Source organism: Lithobates pipiens, unplaced genomic scaffold, assembly GCF_037356315.1.
Source record: "Lithobates pipiens isolate NorthernLeopardFrog02 unplaced genomic scaffold, aLitPip1_a1.2 Scaffold_8, whole genome shotgun sequence".
NCBI lineage: Eukaryota > Metazoa > Chordata > Amphibia > Anura > Ranidae > Lithobates > Lithobates pipiens.
The window spans coordinates 502,578,372-502,606,238 of record NW_027507903.1 but is presented as its reverse complement, the minus strand read 5'-3'; the positions used below and the strand labels follow the sequence as shown (position 1 = coordinate 502,606,238).

Here is a 27,867-nt window from a genome sequence, read left to right as displayed (position 1 = left end):
ACATGGGGGGGATTTACTAAAACTGTTGCACACAGAATCTGGTGCAGCTGTGTCTAATAACCAACAGTGTTAATTTTGTCGACTAAAAGACTAAAATATTTTAGTCTAAAATAATATAAATTTAGTCGACTAAAATACGACTAAAACTAAAATGACTGAGATGACTAAGATACAACTAAAACTAAAATGCCATTTTAGTCAAAAGATTAAGATTAAAACTAAATTGAAATTTGACTGCAAAATTAACAATGGTCTGTAGTGCATGTTCATACCTCAATGCCATAATAAATAACATTCGATTTTTTCACTCCAGAAGTATATAATGTCTACTAAAATGTACTGGAGATTTAGTCGACTAAAATGGGACTAAAACTAAAATGCCATTTTAGTCCTAAGACTAATGCCCTGTACACATGACCGGTTTTCCCGTCGGAATAAACTCAGAAGGTTTTTCCAATGGAATTTTGCTCAAGCTGTCTTGCATTCACACGATCACACCAAAGTCCGACCGTCAAGAACACGGTGACATACAACACGTACAACGGGACAAAAAAAACAGAAGTTCAAAGGCCAGTAGCCAATAGCTTCCGTCTCGTACTTGCTTCAGAGCATTCATAGTTTTTGGTCCGTCGGAACAGCATACAGACGAGCGGTTTTCCCGATAGGAATTGGTTCCGTCGGAAATATTTAGAACATGTTCTATTTCTAGGTCCATCAGAATTTTCGATGTAAAAAGTCCGATTGGGCATACACACAATCGGAATATATGATGAGAAGCTCCCGTCTGACTTTTTTTCTGTCGGACATTTCGCTCGTGTGTACGCGGCTTTAGACTAAAACTAAATCGAAATGTGCTGTCAAAATTAACACTGGTAACCAATCAGCTTTCAGGTTTTATTTGTAAAGCTTAATTGAACAAGTTGAAATTAGAAGCTGATTGGTTACCGGGCACAGTTACACCAGATTTGGTGTGCACAAGTTTTAGTAACTCCCCCCCCCCCCCCATCTTATAGTCTTATAAATCCTGGTGATTGTGCAGTCCTTGGCTGTGTTCACAAATGTCTGACATGGATTAGCCCATGCTTCAACCTCTTACAACATTGCAGACTGATCTTTGGGGAAGAGCAGACTGAGAAAATGCTTTCTCCGGCCTGCAGCAGATTGATGACATCATCTCAGTCCAGACAAATTTGCCGGACTAAAGGAAGACATTTGCATGATAAAAATGAGACCCAGAATGTTCACTTAAGCCCCATACACACTATCAGTTTTTCTGCTGAGTTTTTCCTTCAGATTTACCAAAACCATATAATATGAGGTTAAACCTTAGGAGTTTCAATTTGTATGCAATCAGGCAGGCCCTTCTACTACATGGTTTTGGTAAATCTGAAGGAAAAACTCAGAAGAAAAACTGACAGTGTGTATGGGGCTTTAGTAAAGTGAATGTTCGCCTAGTTTAGTAAATAAGGTGAAGCTGTGTTCACTTTGAAAGCCCAATCTTCTGCAAGGGAAATGAAAAAGTGATCAGATGATTGAAATGAACACGGCTTCATCTTATTGAATAAGCTTAATGAACATTCACTATGCTAAGTGAACAGTCTGTAATCATTTAGTAAACCAACCCTGTGTAAATTGTATGGCCTCCTGTAGCATATACTTCATTGTCATTCTCTTCAAAGCAGCACGGAATATGTTGGCACGATGGAGACAAATAATAATAGTGGATTTATCCAAGCTAATATCGGGTTGCAGAGATCCTTGAGAGAGAATGCCCATGATGGAGATTTCAGTCAACACTAGACTGTGTTATACAGAGCTCTGGGGGGAAAAAAAAGCTTGCAGTGGAAAACTGGCAGTAGGAAGCTAATGGTCATTTGATGACTCAATGTACAGCGTATTCTCCCCCATACTGATTCTGAGAACACAATTGTCCTATTCATCAGTGACTCACACTTACATGAGCGGCTGGGCATGTTAGCATTTTCTCCCTGCAGAGCTTCAGCCATCATAAACCAGACATTACCAAATATGCCTCTAGTTGTGGAGGAACAACAAGGCCCAGCAGAGCCTGCCACAGAGCTGTCTTCCCAGAGTTGCCCTATATATTGCATAAATCACCTCACTTTAACCCATTAATGACCAAGGTGTATAAATCAATGCCCTCGTGTAGCACATACCCATGCCAGGGCATACATTTGTGCCGCCCATTTATGCATTTTATAATGTATACAGTGAATGCTCCAGTGCCTGCAGAAAAATGTGCAGAAGTGGGCACATGAATATGCAGCTGCTTACTAACAGCCACAATGACAGGGCTGACCTAAACATCTGCTCGTAGCTGGTTTTGGATAGAGTGAAGAAGGCTTGTACCCTATATCAAGTTTTTATTGCGTGTCCGCTGGGGGAAGATTCACCTTCTCTATTTGTTCTGGTCATCATTTCCTCATAGACAGAGGTGGGATGAAATCCAAACATTTTTAAGTTGCCATTAGAGCAAGAGGCAAGAAAAAATCCAGCAATCCAGTCAGGAATTCAGTTTTGGAGATTTCTTCTTATTTTCTGTTGCATCTCTGGGACAGGAAGTGAAGGAAAAATCTCCTCAGCAGGACACAGACCACAAAAATAATTTAGTAGGGGTTTTAACTCCTCTATACTCTATCCAAACCTAAAAAATAATACTATGTATTGTGCATTGCATTGAATTGCCTTTTATAATGGTGGTGTCCATAAACACATTTTCCTAGCCCATACTGCGATCCATTTTCTCTTAAGGCCGCGTACACACGGGCGGACTGTCTGCCCAACTAAGTCCGTCAGACAATCCGACAGACAGTCCGTCCTACTTTCGAATGAACGGACTTGACCACACACGATGAACAGATAGTCCGCCGAAAGCTTGCGCAATGACGTGTACAGCACGTACGACGGGACTAGAAATACGACATCCAATACACTGCAATGCAACCTTTCGCCGTGTAAATCCTTTCTGAGCATGCGCCATACTTAGTCCGTCGAACTAGCCTACTCACGAGCGGACTGTCCGCTGAAACCAAGTTTGGACGGACAATATTACGGAAATTCCGAAAGACTTAGTCCGCCAGACTGTCCGCTGAAAAAGTCAGCTGAAGCCCACACACGAGCGGATTGTCCGCTGAAACACGTTTCAGCGGACCAAGTCCGTCAGACAGTCCGCCCGTGTGTACGCGGCCTAATACGTTAAGAAATTTCTTGAGGGATCTCTCTCATGGGTCTTTCACAAACCTCATTCATTGCAATAGAATTCATCTATATATACAGAACTCTGCAATAATTTTATATTCATTTCCTTCTAATACATTTTATTCTAACTCTCTGCAGAAGCTTCAAGGAACAGGGCCCCTAATGCTCACTGAGGAAGAGAAGAGGACCCTTATAGCAGAGGGATACCCCATCCCTACCAAATTGCCCCTCACCAAGGCTGAAGAAAAAGCGCTGAAGAAAATCCGCCGGAAGATTAAGAATAAGGTCAGTGAGGTCACAAACTGTGTAAATAGCATTTATTAGCGAATGTGTTTTCTTTTGCCTGAGCAGGCTGATAATGTAGAATTCCAGGCGAATACCATGTATGCCTGTGTGTTTTAGCAGTATCTGCTCATTTGTGATAGTCAATGGGATTTGTTTTTCTTTTTTGGTCTCATGGCTTCAGTTGTTTTGCTACATAACTGCTTTGTTGTCAACTATGTTACCACCCCGATAATTCATCTGTATGCTATACTGCTTATGGCTATGTGAGCTTTCCATTTGTCCATTAACGTTTTGTGTTCCTCCCTTTTTTTATTTTTATATATATATATATATATATATGTATATATGTGTGTATATATATATATATATATATATATATATATATGTGTGTGTGTGTGTGTGTATATATATATATATATATATATATATATATATTGAAGTAACTGATCAATACACTCTATTCTTATTATCAGTTACGTATTCCTTTGTTCAGTCCCTATAGTTTAGCTATCACTCAATATGCTAAGCACATGTTATTGTTACTATCACAATGCTATCACCCTTGGCTATGAAATCAATACACGTTTAAGGTCAATTAAATCTTATTTATTTCCCAAGGAAATAAGGAAAATGTGCATCAAGTATCAATAAAAGTTACAATAATACATAGCATACAATCACAGTGCAATCTAAGCCATACTTATCCGACCTTCGCAGCCACACCTCATGACTGGGTCTCCTGATGGAATACAGAGGGACAGAGAGAGAGATCTCAGGTCACAACACTTTTTGTCAAACATACCTCAGCCATACCACACCCTACTGCCAGTCCCATTTGGTTTGGACCAATCAGTGTTCACATGACAGCCCTCCTAATATTACTGACTGTTCTGCCATATTTGGCTTTGTGGCCAGTCCCATCTGATGTGCCCTGGGCCGTCTTTGTCATCAATCTCTTTGAAGCTTGTGTGCACCATTTGGGCTGAAGGTAACTCCTTTGATATGCAGATTCTGCCACATTCCTCTATACATTCTAAACATGTGTCATGCAAACATCAACATGGCTGCGTTCGGCTGTACAAACAGCGGTGTAGATGTATAATAATAATTCCTGTCTGATTCCAACATATGCCGCTTTGCGCCTAAAAGGCGCATACCACCCTTCTTCAGACACGGCTCCTTTTGAACAGTCCATAACTGTCTTAACGTGTGTGGTTCCCCAACATGTGCTTCCGAACCAGCACCTGTGGCACAGTCCTTAGCTTGTGTAACGCGTGGTTGTTTCCAACGAGCGCTCCAGAGACATCTCTTATGGAACAGTACACAAGTGTCTTACCACGTTGTGTTTTCAACGTGTGCAGAAACAGGTCCTATGGAGCAGTCCATAATTGTTTTACCACGTAATGTTTCCCAACACGTGCCGCTTTGCCACTGAGTGACACATCTCCACCATTCTTCAGCGACAGCTTCCATGTCACCATTCTGTATCTTGGGTATCTTCAGGACGGCAGTACAGGCAAGGGGTGCCCATTCATTCACCATTCACCAGCACCCATTCAGAGCAACATATCACCCAGCTTTCAGACCCAGAGTCTTGAGGAGGGCCTTCTTGCCCATATTACTAGCCTACAATACCCATAGGTCATACTCTACCACAAACATAAATCAACTTATTACCATAATATATACTTATATATGTATTACGCACCCCGCTCCCAACCTCCTATAACCTTTTACTGTAAATACGGGTCGGGATTAGGCAGGCTTGCTCGCAGCGGCGTTGCAGGGCTCTGACTTGGCAGCAACGTCTCCAATTTGTACACAGAGAGCTCACTGTCAAATCGTCCCTCAACTTGCATAGACAACTGGGAGACCCTTCTAGATAAATATCGCTTAACTACACATATAAGTTTACAACAATTACCAAACCCACACAATTCCACCCCTGTACCTGGATTTCAGAGATCACGCCCATTGTGTACCATGCACCTCTACCTACGGTTAGGTTCAAGGAACCCTCGAGTCCCATGACTAACACTACACCGGTATTCTTTAGGACAAAGAAACAAAAACTCGCCTATGTCCTAAATAATACCTGGGTGCCTTCTTCCCAGCAATGACCTCTCCATCCAGAATACAGAGAGAAATAACTTCCCAACATTATTCGTTCATCCCCATGTATTGACCTGGCCTACCAAGGACATCATGGTCATGCTTCCGACAAAGGGAAATATCAACCTGCCTCCAGCGTTCATCTTCTCTGATCACATGTGTGATATAGCCTCAAATGCAACAAGATAGAGTCCCCAGTCAGTAAGCCCATTGCTGCCACCAAATATACAGACCAAGTCTGCACTTCTGTATATGAGAACATACAGCATAACTCCTTTCACAATCCAACTTAGTACCACCCATACAGGCATTCGACCACTATTTTGGATTAGTGTAAGCAACGTGTTTTGGCAAAATCTTACTGAGCGGTGACGCTAACTCATCAGGCCACTGCCCCTCATACAGAGACGGTATACTCAGCTTGATGTTGGCTGATATTTCCACCTGCCACAGAGTGCGCGCCAGAGCCAATGACAGGTTTCTGTCTTCCCTACCAACCTCTCAACATGGTTGACAAAATCCGGAGCCACTCTAACCTGAGTGTTTCTGTGATTTCATTGAATGTTATCAAGGATACCACCAATCTCCCGGGGTAACAAAGTCACGCTCCTTCTCTGAAGCTATGGCTGTGAGTTTGTTCCTCAGGAGGCTGATGTCCCCTCCATTAACAACACCCATCCCAGCTATTGTTCCCCCCCAATATAGTGCTGAATACATCCCTTCTCTTTCGGGTTACTCCTCAGAAATAAGCATCCTGCATGGACCTCATTCTCATCTCTGGGAGTAAGTCACTGGTACAATAACCGCACCTGATTCAGTGTATACTCAGCACATATAGGGTGATAGGTTTTGTCAACCACCATGAGATGTTGCAGCACCATGTGGTGAAGTCCTACGGTACCCTGGTAGCCAGCGTTTGTTCCCTTTATTTTAACGGAGCATGCTCCTGTGTGTATTCACTGGCATTATCTGTGCAGGGTTTCAACCTCTCAGGTGAGACACCAACCGGGCGTATCTTCCTCGTCTCTAGTTCTGGTGTCCCGCATGTCCTGTAACCGAAAGCTTCTCTCTAGGACCGCTAGGATTGAGACACCACCCCTACGAGGAAGTTTTCCCCCATTGATGTGTCACCTGGCACCCTTTAGTCTGATCCACAGCTACCTTATTATGCATAAGCGCCAGTATGCCTCCTGGGTACCTGCACCATATTAACTCCCTTACACCAATACATGTAATACATTAAAACCTTTCTTCTTTCAATTCCTCCTTCCAACAAAAAACCACATATTTTACATTTTCATGTTTTGACGGATTGGATGTGTCATAACTCTTCCCCAACCTCCAACCCATTGCACATGTATAAATAACATGTTTGCATTCATCAGGAGAGACTTTAGCAAAATATTTCACAAGTTCTCTTGCTAGGCACAGTCTTTCAGATTCAGCATTAGCACCAAATTGTCCATACCAAAAAAACAAGTATATTCTGAATCTTTCAAGTTTTTCCTTTTTTCCTCTCCTGATGTTTATCAGAACAAATTTGTGGTATGGTGTGGCACAGACAAACTGCCAACCAGATGATCATCTGTCATCCATCTTCCAGAAGCCTCTCCAATTCTCGCTCCACTTGGATTCTGGAAGTGAAAACAAGAGCAGTATCAAATTCTTATCCACAATATCTGATCGCTTACCATGTTTACTTATAGTTCCCTCCTTGGAGCCCAGGACCTCAGTATTCCTGGCTTCTGCAACTCTGACCAAACTATCCAAACAACCATGACCTCTTTAGGCTACACCCGCTGTAAAATGGATCCCCATGGTATGATCAAAAACCGTTTAAAACTGAACGTCAGTGTTGCTTCTCAAAAACTTCAAATTTTACAAACTAAAAAAAACAATGCATCTATCTGTATCTTTACGATGTATGCACTACCCCCTTTCAGGTGACTGGTTCTAACTGAGGGCATTGTCCATTCCCCCCCTTTCAGGTGGATTAGACCTACTACTTTTCCACCTGAATAAAAATATAACTAACATAGAGGACTAAACCAATATCAACAAAAATTTTTTTTAGAAGAAAAAAAAAAAAAAAAAAAAAAAAAAAATAACAAAAATGAAAATAAAAATAAATTAAAAAAAAAACAATAAAAATCTGGCCATGATCACACAAACAACATGACAAGACAACCATCATAAAACAATGACAAACACTCAACTTTTAGTTAACACCATCCATGGACTTTTCTCCTGCAAAGAGTGCTTATTCCAATCTGAAATACAATTAGTTAATGGGGAAAACAAAAACAAAGCATATGTATCATCACAACATTTTAGCTTCATTTGTAACTCTTTTTAGTACTATTTATTTTTCATTGTTTGCAAACAATTACTAACTAATGAGCTCATGGTACCATGTGATAATCGATTATGCATTTACAATAACCTAACCCATGTTCTGCTATATTTTCCCATTGTTCTCACTTTGAGAGACCTGCAAACAAATGCAAATGTCTGTATACGAACCAGTTTAACTCCTTCCTGGTCTCTGGAAAAAGGAACACACAAGTGATTACACACAATTCTTATGTTAATCAGCAGTATTGGATACTCAGGAAAAGTTTACAAAGACTGACAAATAAGAGAAGAGTAAAGAAACACAAGATTAAAAAACTCATAACAGAAACATCTTTTAACCACACAAAAGAAAAACCACAATACCAATTCAGGGGTTTATCCCTAAAAGTACAAAACAAAAAAAAAATGTATATACCGTATATATCCAGGTCCTCTATCATATTCTGAACTTGAAACTTACATCAAACCTTTTTCATAGCCGGGAAACATTGACCAGAATATTCTTACCATGCTTGCAGCTCACTAAGTTCTGCTAACATTGTTTCCCCCAGTGCTATATTTGAGTAACCATGCGTCTATCTCCATTTTGACTCTACACAACTGTCCTACATATTGCTTTTTAGTTTCTAGACCCCGCATTTGCGTTTTAAACGGGAAATGGGTTTGATTACTATGGGTTCCATGCTGTGGATGGCTACCCCACCTGGCTGAATAACACACCTGAAGCCTTGGGGTCGTTTTCGGGTATAATTTCCTTTCGATATCATTATTCGCCGCCCGACAATATTTTGAAATGTGACCCCCCCTTTTACACAAAAAACATTTTAGTTCTGGTTTCCCTGCATAGGCCATTTTTTTAGCATATGGCGCTGGAAACCCACATTGCTGGATAATATTACTGCGATTGGAATGCACAGACTTTACACTTTCGTTGTCTGAGGAGTCATCCGAAGTGTCAACTCCTGAGTCAATTTCAAGTGCAGTTATCCCACCTTTATTTGCTTCTTCCACATCGATTCCCATCACAGTACTATCATTTGCAGTGATAATAGCATACGGGTTTTCTTCATATTTCACTTCTGGCTTTTCTCTACCCTGAGCATGTGTGGAGGGTACCTCCACTATTGCACACTTGGAGGATAATTCCATTATGGCTGCTTGTGCCTTAAGCCTTGTGATAACCTGCAAATTCTCAGCCTCCCTTTGATTCAAAGAGGCAATGCAACTTTCTCTCAATTTACACGTTTGTTCTAATTCATCTAATCTCTGTTGCAATACACATTTCTCAGCCACTAATTGTTTAATCCGATTACAAGCATCCGCATCAGCCTTTTCAATCCTGATTGATATATCATTTACCTGTTCCATCACTTTTTCTCTATCAGCAAACCATTCTAATTCTTTTTGTTCCGCAATTTCTTTCATTCTCATTAACATGCATAAGGCATTGGCCATTCTCTGTTTCCTGCCTTTTTTTGATGTATTAAATATGCGACTGTTATGTGCATCACATTGTTTTAAAAGTTCATTAAACTGATATGTTAATTTACCTTTGTGAGTAATTTGAAATCTAATCCCACCATGCTTGCTAACGAAACCTTCAATGGCTTCCATTGATATGCTAATTAGCCTATCCACACCAACTGGTTGAGCAAACTTGCTTAGACAAAAGAAAACAGATAACAAATGGACAACAAAAAAAAAAAAAATACGAACCGTTTAAATTTCCAGTGACTTGTGGTTCTACAGCATACAAGACACAAGGCACACTCTTAATCAATGCCTTGGTCTTCTATTGGACCAGAGCTATTTCACTCTCACGTGTGTAGAAATAAAAACCTATACTTCTCCCACTTTTTCCTCAAAGATGTATGGTAATTCCTGCCACTCTCTAACCAACACTGTGCATTAGCAATACACTAAACAATCAGATACCAAGCACACAACGACATAGAGGAAGCTGTTTAGAAGCTAGCTTTGACCTGTAGTCCCACCCAAAAAAAAAAAAAAAACAACAACAACAAATACAAATCCGTTTACCCACGAATTTCTGTAGGAGAACACACTCTTATTCAATGCTCTTCTACCCGATAGCAGGTCATAGGGAATTTCTATTGGGACAGACCGCTTTTTCACAATCACGTGGATATTTCCACTTTTCCCTCAAAATTGTATGATTTATCCTGTCAATCTGCGGTTATATCACATAACCAGGGATGATCAGTCCCTTATCTCGCCAGTGCGCCAATTTGCCCTCTGGTTACAGTTTCTGCAGCAAACACAACAATAATGTACATATATATATATATATATATCAGTCACAATTCTCACCAGGTTTTACGCGTCCGTTCTACCAGTGGAATATCTCCCAGAATCCTCCTGCTCATCCAAGCGTGGTTTCAGAATTCGCGAGCCAGCGCTAATCTTGTCCACACTAAAGATGACTTCCAGTTCTGGGTGGCTTTGAGCATCTGTGCTTACAGGGACTCAAACAAAAATACCTTAGATTTTTGTGGATTCTGTGTAAAAATACGTTTTACACGCCTTCTGGGGTGCCAAATGAAGTAACTGATCAATACACTCTATTCTTATTATCAGTTACGTATTCCTTTGTTCAGTCCCTATAGTTTAGCTATCACTCAATATGCTAAGCACATGTTATTGTTACTATCACAATGCTATCACCCTTGGCTATGAAATCAATACACGTTTAAGGTCAATTAAATCTTATTTATTTCCCAAGGAAATAAGGAAAATGTGCATCAAGTATCAATAAAAGTTACAATAATACATAGCATACAATCACAGTGCAATCTAAGCCATACTTATCCGACCTTCGCAGCCACACCTCATGACTGGGTCTCCTGATGGAATACAGAGGGACAGAGAGAGAGATCTCAGGTCACAACACTTTTTGTCAAACATACCTCAGCCATACCACACCCTACTGCCAGTCCCATTTGGTTTGGACCAATCAGTGTTCACATGACAGCCCTCCTAATATTACTGACTGTTCTGCCATATTTGGCTTTGTGGCCAGTCCCATCTGATGTGCCCTGGGCCGTCTTTGTCATCAATCTCTTTGAAGCTTGTGTGCACCATTTGGGCTGAAGGTAACTCCTTTGATATGCAGATTCTGCCACATTCCTCTATACATTCTAAACATGTGTCATGCAAACATCAACATGGCTGCGTTCGGCTGTACAAACAGCGGTGTAGATGTATAATAATAATTCCTGTCTGATTCCAACATATATATATATATATGTGTGTGTGTGTGTATGTGTGTGTATATATATATATATATATGTGTATATATATATGTATGTATGTATGTATGTATATGTATATTCCCCCTTAATAATATGTATATGTATACTTACCTTATCTAAGGGCGCTCTGGTCCGGTCACGTGATCTATCCTCTGCCAGCTGCTGGAGAGAGCAGCGACAATGACTGCAGTGCCTTGGCGGGACCCAGAGACTTACTGTGGGGCATCCGTTGTCTGCTGTCCCTCTTCTCCTCTGAAGTCGGCAGTGGGAGCTGATCAGGTGACCAGACCTCCCTTAGAATTGGGTAAGTATAGACATCTTTCCATAACAGGATAATTAGTATAGGGCTTAGAATTGGATGGGAGCAGATTTAATCTTATTAGCCCTGACGTCTACTATTAAGTAATGTGCGTCTGGAAAATCATCAAATTTTGCTTTTTGCAACAGAGGAGCTGTATTTCGTGTGGTTTATTTTATTCGCTGCTTTTTTTGTGTGTGCCTTATTTATATATTATCACTTTACATTTTTTACCTTACTGGTAACCTGCAATATATCAATTTTTTATTTTTTTTACTTGGATACGTTTTAAACCCCATTGTAATCTTAAAGTATGTGGAAAGGCAACACAAATCTGCTGTTAATTCTTACCTATCCAATGCTTGGACACTCCCTGCATACATTTTTAAAGAAAACTCCATATAAATAAAAAAAAAATTCTTAGTCTTTTTTTTTTTTTTTTTTTTTTTTATATATAAAAATAAATAAAAAACTGTATTTATTGATTTTAAAAGCAGTAAATACAGAACCATAAGAAGATAACAATGACACTAGCCTGGCATGCAAGTCAGCCATACAAAGTGCTTACGAATGTTCAGCATACTGGAAAGAAAGTAATGTGGCATCTCGGGCTCTAACGGGGCTTCAATTGAGGGTCATAGAGGATATACTGAAGTAGTGAATGGAAGTGAAGAAGAGGAACAAAGTGGGGGGGGGGGGGGGGGTGGAGTGGTGGGATTCTGAGGAGGAGCATCCCAGGGGGTATGGGGACCATGACTCAGTGATGGGTGGTTGGGTCCATTACTCATAAGTCGAGTAAGCGGTGGTCATATTCCGGTGGCCTAAAGTGTGAAATCCACGTGCCCCAGGCATTATGAAAGCTATGCATTGTATCAGTAAATTTGTCGTTGATGAGCATCCAATGGATCTTGGATTGTACTTCCACGAGGGAGAGCAAATCCTACAGCCAAGCTCTAGCTATGGTTTGTGTAGTGGCTGAAAATCTGAGTTATTAGCTGAACGTGGCATTTGGAAAGCTCATTGGGTTTCAAACTGAGTTATGCCACCAGTTTATGTTGAAGTATCAGAAATTAAACCTCTCAATTCCATTCACAGGTTTTTGGGTTTATTAGAGATGTTGTTTGAAGGTATCAAGAAAGTCATTTTGTATTTAATGGAAGTCAAAGTCTCCATGTAATATTACTGCTAGTCAAATACCCTAACATATGTTTATCTCTGCAGATCTCAGCCCAGGAAAGTCGAAGAAAGAAAAAAGAGTATATGGACAGCTTGGAGAAGAGGTAATTGGATCGCAGTGATTTTTACTATATCAAGTTTAGAAAGTTTACATGCAAAATAAAAAAAATAAAAACACAATTTAGTACAATACTCTAATACCTGCACATTTCAGCATGTTTTGTTTCATTATAAAATGAGGCAAGTAAAGAAAAATACCTGTTAAAATTCAGTGAGCTACTAACCCCCTATAGGCAGCTAATAACACCTCCCATGCAACATTGTTAGCCCATGCTGAACTACAGAACATCTCTTCCCCTCTCCTCACCTCCATAACATAAAGGGGGTGTTTTTTAGTACAGCAGGAAGAACTTAAGCAGGGTTGACAGCACTGCTTTGGATTTCATTGCAGCAGAGGCAGTGTTGTTATCTCTCTACCGTTATTCTGAGTACACACAGATTGAAATTCAGCCGTGACCATCTAAATTTCGATCTGTGTGTGTTGCCCTCTTTGTTAAGCAGGAGCTGATTGGTAGATCGACTTCTTTCGAATGAGACTGTTGAAACACTTAATTTGATCAGCTGCTGCAGCAAGTCTTCTACTTTAAGCATTTATGACATCATTAGGACCCAGGGACTGTTATGTATCTCCCCCTGGGTTTGGTCTGACTGATCGCTATTAACAAAGAGATGGCCGCCTGCCCCCACCTATAACTGGCCTTCACAAAAAGGAGAACATGGAAGGGCAAATGCATGAAAGACAAAACCAGAGAAAATTCCCATCTCAAATCACCAACCAGTCTGCTTACCAACCAAATTAACCTGTCCAACAGTCTGCGTTAAAAACGGGTTTACTTAGCACATATTTGCAAGCACATGCCTAAGCTGCAAGGCCTCTTCATGGCACCCTGTGTATTGCTTGCATTCCTAATACTACTGAATTTATAAGCGTCTCCACAGTGGGAGCACATGCATTTTAATGGAGGGATTAGGGGAAGATGGGCCTGGAGCTAGCCCAGTCCTTAAATGCACAGGGGGTACACTGGTCACATAGCACAATGGTAGAAAAGGTGCCCAGTGTGTCCCCTGACTAAATTGATACCAGTAGCAAAGAAATGGCCCCTGGCCCCACCTATACTTGGCCTTCACAGCCAGGAACACATGGAAGGGCACACGCATGAAAGACAAAACCAGAGAAAATTACCAGCTCAACTCACTAACCAGATCTCTATGCTGTGTCCTTAGGGTGGAGAATTGTTCTTCAGAAAACAGCGATTTGCGTAAGAAAGTGGAAGTTCTAGAAACTGCTAACAGGTAAGATAATGCTTCCTTTTCTCTAATAATTATCATGAGGGTAGAATTCTGTGTCCCTATTGCTGCACTACCAACCAATTTCGGATTGGGTGGTATAATGTGTAACATGAGTAAGGATGGCCATAAATTATACAATTTTCTTGTACATTTTTCCTTTTAGATTAATCAAAACCATATATGAGGTCCAATCTAAGCACTTTCAATTTGTAAACAATCAGGCATGCCCTTGCACTTCATAGTTGAAAGTATTTATAAAGAAAATTGTATAGTGTATGGCCAGCTTTATGCCTTTATTAAAGTTAACAGTTAAAAGTATTTTGGAAAAAAATAGGTCCCTGTCTATACATTATGCACAGCTGATGTTTTTATGATAGTGCAATGGTGCCCCCTAGTGTCTAAACTGTAGTTCTTGGTATTCTGAAGATATTGTGCTATAGTTTTTGGAATTTACTTTTAGAGCCTGTTAAGATTACATTGGTTTAGAAGAGCATTTAGCTCAGAGTATCTGCATAGGCAGCATTTTGCTTGGAAAAGCTAAAGAGAGGCAACCCCAAAGCTGTAGATTATTTGGTCTAAAGCTAAGCTGTCTCCTGCCAGTTGGCTGAAAAGTTCAGTGGAGAGCCATACTGTATACAGGCCCTTCAGACCCATTACATGTATGGGTTGTAGTAACATTCAGAAACTCATGTTACATGTGCTGAAGTTCCATTCATTTTGAATAGCACCACAATACACTAAGACAACCTATTGCAGTGAGCTGAATCACACAGCGGGCGTTTAGGTGTGTTGGCAGCAAATTGATTAGAAGGGCTACCCTAATGCAGCGCATGTTAACACAGTACCAGGGCTCAACAAACCCCAGGTCGCAACAGCAACAACCAATTTCGTCTTGGCGCCTCGGCTGCCTAACTTTTATATGCTTGTGACACCACTGCTTTATTGGGCATAGTTTGGACATGTTGCACCATTGTTCTCCTCTGTCTGCCTGCTATCCGCCATCTTTGGACACTTCAGTATCAGAACTGCATTGTGAATTTTCACAAGCAAGGTGCACCTAACCCTCCTGAATTGTCACTGTATTGTCTCCCTTTATTTTGTAATGTACTGCACTAACTGTTGGACGATATTTAAATTGTGTATAAGCCCTTTTGCAAACTGCTGCCTAAAAATGCAGCGCTTTTATGCTAACATGTTTTTTCTTTAACTGATCTAAATGCAGCATGTTGTTTTTAACAATTGCATAAATATGTGCTATGCATAGATAAGTAGAAAAAAAATACAGAAATCTGTGCTGAATCATATTTTATCTGCATATGAGCATATATGAGCAAATACACAACTACGTCTGTCAGTTGTTCATCTGAGGAGCTTAAAATTCCATTCTGAGAGCATGAGTTTATTTTGTGTACGTGCGTATGTGCAAATGCACGTAAAATAAATACAATACATTTTGGCCATGAATACTGATGTTCAAACATCAGTATTGTGCACAAGTACCCTAATAGTGATGAAGGTTTTAGAAATTGGAAAAAGACAAGTGAAATATAGCAGCTAATTATTAAGGACTGCAATGATATGAAAATAAGTAGTTTTGCTGAGTTTAGCAATATGCCCCTCGGTAACTAAAGCTTGTTTTCATACCTGACATGCCTTTTAATTCTCCTCCATGTTATCTTTCTTCCTCAGGACCCTCTTGCAGCAGCTGCAGCGTCTCCAGACCATGGTAGCCGGAAAAGTTAACCGCTCATACAAAGCAGCGAGCACCCAAACTGGCACCTGTCTGATGGTGAGTACCAGTCCTGATATCCACTGTATGAATTGCAGTCTAAATTTACTCTGCCTCCTTTCCATGATGCCTTAAGTGTTTGTGATGTTGCCAATTTTTTTTCAACCTAGTGAAGGCAAAAAAGTATTTGATCCTCTGCTGATTTTGTACGTTTGCCCACTGACAAAGAAATGATCATGCTACAATTTTAATAGTAGGTTTGTTTTAACAGTGAGAGACAGAATAAGAACAAAAATATCCAGAAAAACGCATTTAAAAAAAAATGTATAAATTGATTTGCATTTTAATGAGTGAAATAAGTATTTTATTCCCTATCAATCCACAAGATTTCTGGCTCCCAGGTGTCTTCTATACACCTGTCCACAGAAACAATCAATCAGATTCCAATCTCTCCATCATGGCCAAGACCAAAGAGCTGTCCAAGGATGTCAGGGACAAGATTGTGGACCTACACAAGGCTGGAATGGGCTAAAAGACCACCACCAAGCAGCTTGGTGAGAGGGTGACAACAGTTGGTGAAATTATTCGCAAATGGAAGAAACACAAAATGACTGTCGATCTCCCTTGGTCTGGGGCTCCATGCGAGATCTCATCTCGTGGAGTTTCAATGATTATGAGAACAGTGAGGAATCGGCTCAGAACTACACAGGAGAATCTTGTCAATGATCTCAATGGAGCTAGGATCATAGTCACCAAGAAAACAATTGGTAACACACTACACCGCGAAGGACTGAAATCATGCAGCGACTGCCCATCCATCTATCTGATGTTTGCTAATGAACATCTGAATGATTCAGAGGAGAACTGGGTGAAAATGTTGTGGTCAGATGAGACCAAAATCAAGCTCTTTGGCATCAACTGAACTCACCATGTTTGGAGGAGGAATGCTGCCTATGACCCCAAGAACACCATCCCCACCGTCAAACATAGAGGTGGAAACATTATGCTTTGGGGGTGTTTTTCTGCTAGGGGGACAAGAAAACTTCACCACATCAAAGGGACGATGGACGGGGCCATGTACCGTCAAATCTTGAGTGAGAGCCTTCTTCCCTCAGCCAGGGCATTGAAAATGGGTCGTGGATGGGTATTCCAGCATGACAATGACCCAAAAAACACGGCCAAGGCAACAAAGAAGTGGCTCAAGAATAAGCTTATTAAGTTCATTTAGTGGCCTAGCCAGTCTCCAGACCTTAATCCCATAGAAAATATATGGAGAGAGCTGAAGGTTCGAGTTACCAAACGTCAGCCTCGAAACCTTAATGACTTGGAGAGGATCTGCAAAGAGGAGTGGGACAAAATCCCTCCTGAGATGTGTACAAACCTGGTGGCCAACTACAAGAAACATCTGACCCCTATGATTGCCAACAAGGGTTTTGCTACCAAGTACCAAGTCATGTTTTGCGAAGGGGTCAAATACTTATTTCACTCATTAACATGCAAATCAATTTTTAACTTTTTTGAAATGCGTTTGTTATTCTGTCTCTCACTGTTAAAATAAACCTACCATTAAAATTATAGACTGATCCTTTCTTTGTCAGTGGGCAAATGTACAAAATCAGCAGGGGATCAAATACTTTTTTCCCTAACTGTAAGTGCGCTTTGAATGCAGTGCGGGAAATGTGCACGCATTGTGGGTTTCCCGCACCATGTTCTAGTGTGAACCTAGCCTAAAAAATAAAAACGAATACTGCCACTACATATAAGGACTGGTAAGCTTCAATATATTGTTCTAGGGTTTAGATGCATTTAATTTGCACCCCTATGCTATACAGAAATAGAAGAGAGATGGTGCACTCAAAGCCCATTTTTTTTATTTTAAATTCAATATAAATGAGGTCAATGCCTTTAACATTTTCCAGGCTAATGTACAGTATTTCACAAAAGTGACTACACCCCTCACATTTTTGTAAATATTTTATTCTATCTTTTCATGTGACAACACTGCCGTATTGAAATATATAGTAAAGTATGATTCTGCCATCTAGTGGGCACACAGATCATAACAATTAAAAAGTAAAAAAAACAAAAACGAAACACAGCTATAACAATTTTGTGGGTGAAGGATCAAAGTGACAAAATTGCAAACCACACATAAGCACATGTCACATATCTTTTCATGTGACAACACTGAAGAAATTACACTTTGCTACAATGTAAAGTAGTGAGTGTACAGCTTGTATAACAGTGTAAATTTGCTGTCCCCTGAAAATAACTCAACACACAGCCATTAATGTCTAAATCGCTGGCAACAAAAGTGAGTACACCTCTAAGTGAAAATGTCTGAATTGGGCCCAATTAACCGTTTTCCCTCCCCGGTGTCATGTGACTCCTTAGTGTTACAAGGTCTCAGGTGTGAATGGGGGAGCAGGTGTGTTAAATTTGGTGTTATTGCTCTCACTCTCTCATACTGGTCACTGGAAGTTCAACATGGCACCTCATGGCAAAGAACTCTCTGAGGATCTGAAAAAAATTAATTGTTGCTCTACATAGAGATGGCCTAGGCTATAAGAAGATTTCCAAGACCCTGAAACTGAGCTGTAGCATGATGGCCAAGACCATCCATTGGTTTAACAGGACAGGTTCCACTCAGAACAGGCCTTGTCATGGTCAACCAAAGAAGTGTGCACGTGCTCAGCAGCATATCCAGAGGTTCTCTTTGGGAAATAGAAGTATGAGTGCTGCCAGCATTGCTGCAGAGGTTGAAGGGGTGTGTGTGTGTGTGTGTGTGGGGGGGGGTCAGCCAGTCAGTGCTTAGATCATATGCCGCACACTGAATCAAATTGGTCTGCATGCCTGTCATCCCAAAAGGATGCCTCTTGTAAAGATGATGTTCAATTAAGCCCTCAAACAGTTTGCTAAATTTAAGCAGATTAAGGACATGGATTACTGGAACCATGTCCTCTGCTCTGATGAGACCAAGATAACCTTATTTGGATCAGATGGTGTCAAGCGTGTGTGGCGGCAACCAGGTGAGGAGTACAAAGACAAGTGTGTCTTGCCTACAATCAAGTATGGTGGTGGGAGTGTCATGGTCTGGGGCTGCATGAGTGCTGCCACCACTGGGGAGCTACAGTTCATTGAGGGAACCATGAATGCCAACATGTACTGTGACATACTGAAGTAGAGTATGATCCCTTCCCTTCGGAGACTGGGCCACAGGGCAGTATTCCAACATCATATCGACCCCAAACACACCTCCAAGACGACCACTGCCTTGCTAAAGAAGCTGAGGGTAAAGGTGATGGACTGGATAAGCATGTCTCCAGACCTAAACCCTATTGAGCATCTGTGGGGCATTCTCAAACGGAAGGTGGAGGAGCGCAAGGTCTCTAACATTCACCAGCTCCGTGATGTTGTCATGGAGGAGTGGAAGAGGACTCCAGTGGCAACCTGTGAAGCTCTGGTGAACTTCATGCCCAAGAGGGTTAAGGCAGTGCAGGAAAATAATGGTGGTCACACAAAATATTGACACTTTGGGCCCAACTTGGACATTTTCACTTACGGCTGTACTCGCTTTTGTTGCCACCAGTTTAGACATTAATGGCTGTGTGTTGAGTTATTTTGAGGGGACAGCAAATTTACACTGTTCTACAAGATGCACACTCACTACTTTACATTATAGCAAAGTGTCATTTCTTCAGTGTTGTCACATGAAAAGGTATAATAAAATAAAAAACAAAAATGTGAGGGTTGTACTCACTTTTGTGAGATATTGTATTTCTCATAGGTCTTCATAATTAAACACATCCAGCTTCACATGAATTTAAAAAAAAAGGTTTTCTCATGAAACTTGGACCATGCTATAACCCAGCATTTCATGACTCGTACTTGTCCTCGTACGTTTTCACCATTGTGACCAGGAGTATTATACTTCCTGGTACTTCACAAATTCTCATCCCCCGTGCACTTAATATTGTCTCTCTTCCCAAAAGCTGCAGTGAGCAAAGATAAGTCATTACATGTGACGTTTATGTTCTGTTGTACCATATCCATCTGGTAATCCTGCTGTGCCTAGCTCTTCCTGTCCTAGGGTGACAACGCTTACTCACTGCACTGTACCTGTGAAGGGAGACCAGTCTCTAGATTGCTCGCTTGACTCGGACTACTAGCCTCTCTTCCACACTGCATGTCCATTACATAGGAAGGTCTTCTCTTGTAGCTCACAGAAGGAAGCTGGGGAAAGATTGATGTATTCGTTTAGCTCACAGGAAGTCACAAGGAATTCTGGCAAGATAACCAGTTACTATTGCAGCACAAAATCTAAAGACTGGTGAAGTGAAATGGATTCAATTTTTTTTGGGTTCCTTTGGATATCCTGGATTACAGGTTGTACAGTGTAGGAGCTAATCTTTGTAAACTAGATGAAAGTATCTGTGCTGGCGAAAGGAAGCAGACTCCAGCTGTCTGTTTTTCTAAGTGGAATCTCATTGGTTACTTTTGAGCCACGCTCTTTTCGTTCATGTGGTTTTTTAAATTGTCCATAGTTGTGTTTCAGACAGATTGGCTCACATTTGTGGGTATGTTTCAGCTTCTTGAGAGTACCTAGAATAGCCTGAATGGAACAACTGAGCCATTTTAACCTTTGCTTTGTTTAAAGGATCTATTTACGTTCCTTTTTCTCCCTGTGGCATCTATTACACAGTTTATCCATTAATCTAAACCTTTCTAAATATAACGAAACTAGATCTTCCCAGGTCATGGTTTCATTGTGCTTGGTCACACCATAATTAGAACACGTCCTTGGTGAAGTCCTCCTCTCGTAAACACAAAGCGGCGGTGACCATTTTGTATCACAGCGTCTGGAACATGAAACGTTTGCAGGCTATTTATCCCTTGAAGTTGTTACTTTAAGTGCTCCTTTTGTTTACCCAAAAAAAAGTAAAATAGTCAACTAGCCCTTCCCAGTAGGAGACCACTTTTCCCTTGCTGTTCCTCTGCTCGTTTAAAGTGGTTGTAAACCCCATTCATGAAATTTGAACTAAGCACGTATACCTGTAGTGTTTAGTTGTCTCTCTCCAAAGCTTTAAGTGTAATTTCTCTCTGGTGCTTCATTCCTCTGTTATCGGCATAAGCTACTTCTGACAAGTTCTCTGACACATGAGATAACAGTAGCTGAAAACTTGTGTCGAGGAGTGAGCTTAGAGGTAGATAAGCACTGAAGCTTGTCTATTCAGACTACAGCTCTGCATGTTCCTTCGTTCCTCTGCCTATGTGGATGGGGGTGTCCCCTTCCTCCAATCAGCTCTCACACAGTGTAAATGCAGTCTCTCCACCCTTCCCTATGTACTGACGAAAGATGAAGAAATATTTTTGACATGAGCTACACTTTTGAAAGGGTGTAGAAAGGGGAAGGCTGTCGATATACAAGTAAAACTTATGTAGGAGGATTTGTTTCATCTCTGTGTATCATCTGAGGCTATTCACTTCACTAGATATATGTGAGGGTTTACAACCACTTTAAGCCAACGTGAAATGCCTAGAACTTCCCAGTAAGGCCTCATTTACATGGACAGCAAGGGGGTGGTAAAAACGGCAGTCGAACTACAGTTTTACCCCTTCCCAATCACCCATCTAATAGATAACATGCAGTCAGAGGGGGGTCTTACACATGTCGTTCAGTGTCTGCTACCTTTCCCTGCCAATCCCTTCATTGGTTTCTGCTCACCCATCGACTAAAATTAAAAACACAAACAACAACTTACAAAGCCATCTACAACTCTGCACCCAGCTACACTAAACTCGTCTCAAAATATCAACCATATTGCTCTCTTTGTTTCTCCCACAACCTCCTGCTCTAGCTCCCTCATCGCCTCCTTAAAGTCTCGCCTCCATGACTTCCCCAGAGCCTCTCCTATCCTCTGGAACTCTCTACCTTCATTTGTCCTACGGTCTCCTACACTTTAGGTGATCCCTGAAAATCCCTCTCTTTAGAGAAGCCTTATCTGCCCCCACTCAGCAGCTGTACTTTTATTTTGTCCATCAGCTCATCCCCCCACAATTATTACCTTTTGTATCACCTGACCATCCCTTATCTATTGTGGATTGCTTTTCATAGGGTATGGTAAAGACTGGTTCCTTCTAAACAAGGCCTAAAGGTTAGCATGTGATTCACTCACCTTCTCCCATGTGAAAGCATTTAATTCTGCCTAATTGAGTGAGCTTCGACAAAAAAGTTTGGAGGTTACACAAGAGTTTCTCTAGGCCCAGTGTGAGAACACAGCAGCATAGGAGTGAGGAAAGGCGAAAAGACGAGGGAGATGGGTGTGTTAAGTGATCCTTTTACTTTGCCCTTCATGGGCAAAGGAAGGGGTCACTTAAAGTATATGTCAGGGCAAAATTAGAAATGTATACTTGGTTCATGTCTACTGCACATTTCCCCTTGTTTTGTCTCTGTTAGTATATAAAAACACCTGTTGTTCTGCCAGAAATCCAGTGTGCCCCTAACCTCCTGTAGTGACTGACAAATGCCTCTGCTGCACTGAAATCGTAAGCAGTGTTGTCAACCCTCTCCCGATGGACTGCAGAACGTCCCCCATATTTAATAGAAATTAGGAAAGGGAAGGTGTTGTGTTGTCCAGCAGAGGAGAACTGGCAACCGCTGACAACACTGCTTGGTATTTTAGTGCAGCAAAGGCATCTTTGCCACTTCAGACAAGAAATTGAGAGCTCACTGGATTTCTGAAAGAATCAACAGGTATTTTTCTGTACTTGCAGTGCTCTTAAGGAGACGTAAAGCATGGAGAATGTGTATGTATTACAGAGATGTTGTGATTTTTTATTTTGCCCAGACATACACTAATGGATTGATAGGCTTAACGTATGATAATAATGGTCCAGGTCTCAAAAGAGCTACTTTAGGGATGCCACCAGAGTATTGGAAGGTTGGTTCTTAAAGTGGCTGCTTTAGTGATGTCACTTAGGAATGGTTAAGGGGCTGCATTATGCTGAGTGTGACGAAAACTGTATACAACTTGCTTTAAGTCTTTCTCCTGTGTTCCCTCAGGTGGTGGTTTTGTGCTTTGCAATCATGTTTGGAAGCTTCACACAGACCTTTGACCCCTACCCATCGGCCACCAAGACAGTGCAGGAACCAAGCAGACATTCAGCACCGGAATCATATGCAGCATCAATAGGTATGTCGGACCTAATAACCTCTTTCCACCTGCAAACACTACATTAACATTCCCTTGCAAGGTGTTCCAAGTGAGCTGCTCCTTACCCATAATGTGTTGTAACTGACAGCTCTGCTTTTGTACCACTAGGAAGCACTCTACCACTGGTTCCCAATGAAAATCACATGGATTTGCTTACAAAATAAACCCTCCAGCTCAGCTGTCATTGTGCCCTGCATAGAAAGAAAGAGGCACATTGGCAGCAGCAGCAGACAGCAGGCTGCAGCTGTTAAACTGGTGTACCCACTATAAAAATGTATTTGAAAACTTTATTAAATTATTATAAGCTGTTTAGTGTAAATTGCATTTGAAAGAACATTTTTAACTAACAGCAGCTTAAATTTAAAAATAAGAGAGAATTTATTAAAACAATGTACAAAATAAAATCCAAATATACCATTAGTCTAACAGGCTATCTCCCACTGACACAAGGCCTTATAGTCAAGTTAACCAAAGCTGCTAAACTTTGGTCTAGGCATCTAGGAATTGGTGGTCACGAAATGGTTAATGTGTAGGAACATGGCAAGATACTTTCAGTACAGGTTATTTATGGACTTCTTGTTGTCTTAGTGCGTTCTAGGAGTCTCTTGATCTTCGAGGAGCATCATGGCTGGGAAGAGCTGCACAGCTCTGCAGTGACCGTTGATTCACATGATGCCTGGGACAGGGGTGCAGAGATCATCTCTCAGCATCACAAAGCAGCAATAGAGGAGATCAACCGATCCCAGGAGAAATCGTACACCCTGTCCAATGACAGTCGAGATGGAATAGTACGGCACAGGTGAGAATAGCGGGGAACACCGTCAAACTCTTTATACTAGCTGTATGGATGGCCTTCATTTTATGCAGAGGTTTTAGGGGACATAGACCTCTTCCAAGCCCCACTGGAATTGACTGCATTTACCACAGCTGGGGTGGACCTGCCACCTGCTACTAAATGAGGGCTGTCATTGATTACCTTTTTCTGAAAATATTTTTTTGCTACTTTCAATAAAACGACTATATATTTACCTTCATTTTGCTTCTAAATGGATATAGGGTGCTCCTTTTACCTACCCCTACAAGTATATGCAGAAACGGCCTTAAGGCCATACCCAGAGGTAGCAGCCCAAGCCCCTCACCACCACCCCTCTGTTAATCATGGGGAGTGAACTCTCCCAGTTTTCCCCTACTGTCACCCACTCACAGACCCTCAACTGAGTGAGTCAGTCCAGCGCAGTCGCCCCTTAGCCCCTTGCACATGGGTGGCATTAGGAATAGTAAAGGTGATGTAGAAGGTTTTACAAAAAAGCTCAATAGATTTTGGTCATTAATATTAGCCAGCACATCAATTTGGATTTTTGTCTGTTTGAACTTTTCTCCATACCGGGTAATTGGAATATGCAGAATGAAAACTCAGTCCAACAGAAGGATTCTGTTTAAAAGGTTCAGTGTTTGATCCTCCTTTTCTTTCTTTCTTTCAGGTATACTTCGGATTTTGGAAAGAATGAAACGAAAGTAATAGAACTCGACAGGCGAGTGAATGCTACTTCCTAATGGATGATCCTTTATCCACCTTCTCTTTCCACAAACCCCTCTTCCCAAACACTTGCAGTCACCCAACAAGTTCCCACACAGACCTGGCCTTTTTGGACTAAACCCCGCTTGACGGGTGACATAGGTCGGGACCCAAGACCTGACATTGGCAGGAAATCTACGATCGTAGCAAGCAAGACTTTGCAAGGTACCTCTGGACCTTCCGTATGCCTCCAGCAAAATCCTCAAAGTGGAATCATTTCAGTGGTCCTTTTTTTTTTAAAGGACTCGGGACAAAAACATTTATATGTTAATAAATTATATATCCCATGCCTGTTCAGTTTACCCCACCAAAAATGGAATAAAGACAAGCCGAGGCAACCTGGATATTTCAAAGCCAGATAGTTAACTATAAGATAAGCCTATGAAATAAGATATATATTTTATATAATGATGTTGCCTTATATAAAGACCGGGAAACGATCACAAAAGGAATATAGAAGGGAATAGATGAAACAAAAGAACAGAATTTCTAAAATGTATAGGGAAAACTCCAAGCTGAATGCAAAATTGAATCCAAATATGCAAGGCGAATAGTTTATTTTTTATTTTAATGCATTGACTGGAGGACATAAAAGGAAAATTGGAAATTATGGGACTACAGGAGGAACTATAATAGCCTGTCTCAGACAAGTTTTCAGACAGCATAACATCCTTTACACATAATACAATGCCAGCCAACGGGCAATCCTTCTCCCTTTTTAAAAGTAAAAACTTTTGTTTCAGCTTAGGAGAGATAAATTTTAAATTGTGTGCAATAGGGGACTGCTTCTGCAGCTCAGAATTCAAAAAGAGGAATGGCAAGTTCATTACACCTGATATTATGCACGTTGATGAGTATTTTATATGACGGGATTTGCCCTTTAAATATACAGCCCAAAACAGGAAGACGTTAAAATCCAGTGTTTATAGATTGTAATAATCTAGTTGTATGGAAGCAGTGCCTTTCCAGCTGATATGGAACTATATGTCCTTGCAGACAATACAATGCGATATGGGGAATAGTAGTTCCATAGCCATTACTCCAATGTGTCTCAGGTCCCACGTCAACATAGTCTTGCCCTGTGTCTCTCAGTGCCTTAAATCCTGATCCTTCTGAACATCCCTGGCTATTGTTTTAATTGTCTTCTTACCCTTTGTAGACATTAATAGCCCTGCTGTTAATACACTTCTATGGAAACAGAATTGATTTTTCAGTGGGTTGAGTCTTATTAACCTTTCGCTGGTGACATCTCTGCATGTGGGGTCCCAGCTCCACCCTCATGTCATGCCCATTATAAGGGTGGATTACTATTTGTGTATAATTTTACATTTATTGTTTACACAAAGAAGCAATAGGAGTACTGAGACTCTTTTTGCAAAAAGCCCAGTTTTGGATGAAAAGTATCAATTTTGGATGCTCTAGTCCTTAAACAATTCATACTATTTGTTTTAAACAGTCATGCCCCTAAAGTCCCGTTCCTCTCCACGCAGCCAATTAAATGTCCCTCCTGCTGTTGTAAATAGTATTTATTAGTTATATTTGCTATTTTCCCTTAATCATAAAGCCCCTGTGAGAATTATAGGTCCTGCTATCTTGCTATAACAGGCACCTTTTAACTAGCTCAGCGTCAGAATATCAGCACGTTAATCTTTCCGATCCATCTAAAAAAGGAGATGCAGTTGCCTAGTTTTGGTCAAAATTCCATGACACTTTGCAAGCTAGTGGCTGGCCAGTGACTTGCTGAGAATTTTGTAATTTATGATCTATTACAGCTAGAAAACATTACACTTATGTAATAAGGCAACATGTGAAGTGCAAGAACCCACAGCAACCAAATCAAAAGTTGCTTCAAGTCCCAATGGTGCTGGAAGTTCTCCATTTGCCATGTTGTAAGGCCAAGATGCCACCTAAAAGTATGTGACAATGACTTCTGGTTGGTGTCATTACTGCAGCCTTATGGAAACTGTGTAGGAACATCCTACACTGTGCGCATGGATAAATTAATCATATTTATGGGTGGGTTGGGAGGCTCAATCCACTTTGTGATCCATTCATTCTTACTGGAATATAATTGGTTACTATTTATTTCTACACATCGTTGCCCTTGGCACTACTTTATTTCATAGATAATTCATTTATTAAGATTCCTCACCTTTTTTCAGTTTCCATGTCGGCATTTGGCAATTTAAACTTCTGTGCAATTTTACTACTTTAATACAATGGACTATACATCTTGTATCTGGCGCTGTAAAGGGGTTACATTGTTGTTCTTTGTCTGTTTTGTTTTTGTTTTTTTGCTTCTCTGTTTTGGTATAATATTTTTTATAAAACATAAAATGGAAAAACCTAAATAAAAAAATAGCTGCATACATGATCGTAAGTGGTTATTGTTGTGGTTCATTTGGCAAAGGCGCTATGTTTACATTCAATGAGTGTTTCAACTCTCTCCAAATCTATCCATTATGAGCAAAAGCATTCCCATTTTTGCACATGCCTGGGCAAAGTTTAAAAATATATATTAAAGAGGATCTTTACCCAAATGTGGAAGTTCTGCTTTTCCACCCCCTCCCTCTATCACATTTGAAAACCTAAATTTATTTTGGAGGGGAGTGGGTACTTGTCAAAACCAGGTACCCACTCCCTACCTCCTAGGCAATGCTAGCAGAAGTTTGACCCCACTACCTTTGTCCAAAGGCTTTTGGGACACGTCACAGGTCCCAGAAGGCTGCAGGACCATTCGCAGAGCACAGCAAAAAGCTGCAAAAAGTCACAACCAGCTTCCTGCACAAAAATGCAGAAGACCCTTGAAGAACCTGCTAGGGTGAGGATGGTGCTGGATCCTTTGATGGGTAAGTGTCCTTTATTAAAAGTCAGCAGCTACAGTATTTTTAACTGCTTACTTTTAATTTTTTGATCCTCTTAAAGTACATCTCTGAAATACATTTACATCCCCCTTATTTAAAAAAAAAAAAAGAAATGCTGCAAGTCCAGCAAGAAACCTAGTGATTCTGCCAGAAATGTAGTTACAGTATTAGTTTTACCCTATTAATTCTGAGGACATTAGATCATTACTCCCATCCCATGTTATAGAGATGAGGAGAGAGAGAGGTGTTATGTAGTTTTAACACACTTCCTGTTCTAGTGGTGACACACAGATGCAGTACAGGGAGTGAATGTTGTCACCCTAGAACAGGAAGTCTGTTACTGGCACAACCAAGATTGTGACACCACTTTCTCTGATAAAGAACGCACTGGATTCAGCTACCTGTCATACTGCTTGC

At 40.8% G+C, this 27,867-nt stretch overlaps 1 protein-coding gene across 2 annotated transcripts in view; it reads left to right on the top strand.

The window, feature by feature from the left end:
* CREB3L2 (cAMP responsive element binding protein 3 like 2) overlaps nucleotides 1-26,961 on the top strand; it is a 100,518-nt gene extending 73,557 nt beyond the window's left edge. For both annotated transcript variants that reach the window (XM_077469239.1, XM_077469238.1), the window contains exons 6-12: nucleotides 3,358-3,504; nucleotides 12,763-12,821; nucleotides 14,002-14,070; nucleotides 15,757-15,856; nucleotides 22,860-22,989; nucleotides 23,599-23,809; nucleotides 24,492-26,961. In XM_077469239.1, the coding sequence (XP_077325365.1) occupies nucleotides 3,358-3,504; nucleotides 12,763-12,821; nucleotides 14,002-14,070; nucleotides 15,757-15,856; nucleotides 22,860-22,989; nucleotides 23,599-23,809; nucleotides 24,492-24,564 (789 nt within the window). In that variant the 3' untranslated portion in view covers nucleotides 24,565-26,961. The remainder of the gene's footprint in view (nucleotides 1-3,357; nucleotides 3,505-12,762; nucleotides 12,822-14,001; nucleotides 14,071-15,756; nucleotides 15,857-22,859; nucleotides 22,990-23,598; nucleotides 23,810-24,491) is intronic.
* Nucleotides 26,962-27,867: the final 906 nt, after the last annotated feature.